This window comes from Sitodiplosis mosellana, unplaced genomic scaffold (assembly GCF_009176505.1).
Source record: "Sitodiplosis mosellana isolate CC-2019 unplaced genomic scaffold, AAFC_SMos_1.0 Smas_scaffold_5597, whole genome shotgun sequence".
Lineage (NCBI taxonomy): Eukaryota > Metazoa > Arthropoda > Insecta > Diptera > Cecidomyiidae > Sitodiplosis > Sitodiplosis mosellana.
The window spans coordinates 1-2,982 of NW_022600839.1; the positions used below are offsets into that span (position 1 = coordinate 1).

At 34.8% G+C, this 2,982-nt stretch overlaps 1 protein-coding gene across 1 annotated transcript; it reads right to left on the reverse strand.

Annotated features, from left to right (window-relative positions):
* Positions 1-317: 317 nt before the first annotated feature.
* LOC129572841 (serine/threonine-protein phosphatase 6 regulatory ankyrin repeat subunit A-like) lies at positions 318-1,586 on the reverse strand (the record flags this gene model as incomplete). Its single annotated transcript, XM_055452943.1, has 5 exons — positions 1,472-1,586; positions 1,252-1,350; positions 753-851; positions 521-589; positions 318-416 (listed from the first exon to the last, which is right to left on the reverse strand). Coding segments are annotated over exons 1-5 (481 nt in total), but the record flags the coding sequence as incomplete, so codon positions are not given.
* Positions 1,587-2,982: the final 1,396 nt, after the last annotated feature.

Genomic DNA, 2,982 nt, shown 5'->3' on the forward strand with positions numbered 1-2,982 from the left:
AAAAAGTATTGAAATTAATATGCTACACTACAATTGAATACGGGAACTGAAAGAAATCATCCGATTATTCAGCTGAATTAGTTCACCTGAAAAATAAACATCGATCAAAAAAATCAAACCAATTTCCTATTTAGTGAGAATAAATGCACAACATTACCATTGTTGGCAGCATATTGAATCTATTCCAATTGCTCTTCAATATTAATTTTGTTTCCTTTACCGATAAAAAGTTTGGCAACATCATCGTGACCTGAGCAATAATAATACAGATCAATGGAAAAGATCAAAGCGATTTCTTATTTAGTCATTGGCCCTACCATTCTGAGCAGCATATTTAAAAGGTACACGATCCGCATTATCTTTAATACCAGTATTGGCTCCTCCATCGATTAGAAGCTTAGTGACAATTCTGTGACCTAAAAATTAGTTTAAATTGATGAAAAAAATCTAACTAATTTCCTATTTAGTGAAAACACGTATTCAAAATTACCATTCTCAGCAGCATAATGAAGAGATGTACTTTTAAAATTATTTCTACTATCAAGATTTGCCCCTTTGCCGATGAGAAGTTTAACAACATCTTTGTGCCCTGAAAAATGATTCAAGTCGATGAAAAAGATCAATCTATTCTTTTTACACAAGCAACGAAGAATTAATTTGAACAAAAAATTCAGTCAACACACGGTCTCATAGCTTATTACAATGTATTTTCAATCATGATAACAATAGCGAAAATAAGTATTCAAAATTACCATTGAAAGCAGCTAAATGAAGAGGTGTACTTCCGAAATTATTTCTACTATCAAGATTGGCCCCTTTGCCGATGAGAAGTTTAACAACATCTTTGTGCCCTGAAAAATGATTCAAGTCGATGAAAAAGATCAATCTATTCTTTTTACACAAACAACGAAGAATTAATTCGAACAGAAAATTCAGACAACACGCGGTCTCATAGCCAACAATGGAATGCTTTGTATACTGATACATGTATTTGGTTGGATCTCGGTTGACCGAAGCGCCCTCTAAAGAACCTATGGCGAGTTCGTGATGTCCATATGTTATACTTCAGTATGACATTTGACAAAACGGAGAGTTTACTTGATTGTATTGTCATTAGCCTTAGATTATCTAGGTGGTGTTTGTGCTCAATATCAGTTGTTAAATTCAAAACGAATAGGAGAGTTGCTCATAGCTTATTACAATGTATTTTCAATCATGATAACAAAAGCGAAAATAAGTATTCAAAATTACCCTCGGAAGCAGCTGAATGAAGAGGTGTCGAATTCCTATAATTTTGACTATCTAAAATGGCTCCATCAGCGATGAGCTTTTGTGCTTCCTTAACATCACCTAAAAAATAATATAGATTAATAAAACGGATTGAACAAAACATTCTTCTAAAACATAAATGTCCAAGATTACCATTCTGAGCAGCTCTATGCAGAGCTGTATTTCCATATTCGTCTCTTACGTGTACTATAGGTTAAAAAAATATAGATCAGTGCATCCCTATGTAAGCCCATACACAGTTTCTTATAATACTGCTTCTTCTTCTTCACACTGTCGTACACAATGGGCGCGGCCATATTGAAAATGTTCACAGTGTATTGAGTGCCATTTGTGAACATTATAACCAATATGGCGACTTACATGTATAGATGTGTTAGTTAAGAAGAAGAAGCAGTCACACCGCACCGTTCGCATACGGACGCTTTAGATTTAAGCTCCTATTTTGAATGAAACAGAACACAAATATATTGGAACCGAAATAAGAAGAAAATTAAAAATAAAAAGAAAAAGAGAAAGGAGTTGCTTTTAATTTCTTTAGTTTGTTTTCACAACGATTATCTAGGTTAACACACCCAACTCTGCAATGCAAATCAAGTTTGTAAGTTTTTATCACAATGTTTCAGCTTCAAAGTATGTCGTTCACAATTCGAATAGTCCAAATATTCGATTCGAATCAATGTCTATTTTCGTGTCCATTTGCCTAATTCCTTGCCAACACTTCATGAAAGGTCACACTCCAGGCTTCAGATCGAAAATACAATGTCAAACAAAAACATGCTCTTCCCTTGCTCATTTCCATGGATTGGATATCAACAATAGACAGATGAATGAATGGCTTACAAGGATACATCACTGTGGGTTACACCCGGCGAGCGAAACCATATATGCCACAGGATAGGCCTTCGATAGAAACGTCTCACACCACTCTCCGTTTGAGCCCATGCGAACAACTTTTTTTCGCTACATCGATTTGAAAATTTCCATATATAGCCATATATTGCGCATTTTTACAACTTTAATTTTGGCCCATACTCGTCCCCTATTGGTTATATTGTTTCAATGTCTTCAGCAAAGTTGTAGCCAAGAGTCCAAGTAAAAAAATTTATGAACATTCTATACCTCAAAAATTGCATCTGACTAGGCTTATAGGGCAAAATGTCGAAAAAAGGGCGATTTTTTCCATTTTTTCGACCATAACTCGTAAAAAATATCCATTTTTTTTTTCTTTGGCATAATTGTAGCCAGCGTCAAACTAAACAACTCTCCTGAACACATTAACCCAAAAAAATCAAATCTAGCTCACTTTTTTGGCTCTACTATCGGTATTTAGTTCAATATTGGCCCCGTACATCTCATGGATTTGTCAGCTGTTTGAACTGTAATATTTTTAAAGTTTATCCAAATATTTCAGCGAGTAACGTTCATGAGGGTCTGTAACAGTTCAATTCTATCCATTTTAGTACTATTTAGTACTACGTAGCATCACCTACAGGTGTCTAGAACCATTGAGAGGATTTAGCAGTTTTTAGTACTCTGTTAGTACTTTTAGTACTGGGTCTGCAAAGCCCATGAGAAGTACTAAAAAGTTGCTTCAGAAACTATTGGTCTATTTCGAGTAGTTGAGAAGTTATAGAACTCCAAAAATGCTCGATGATATCGTTTGGTAGCGACAAGTGACTTTGAGCCAAAAAA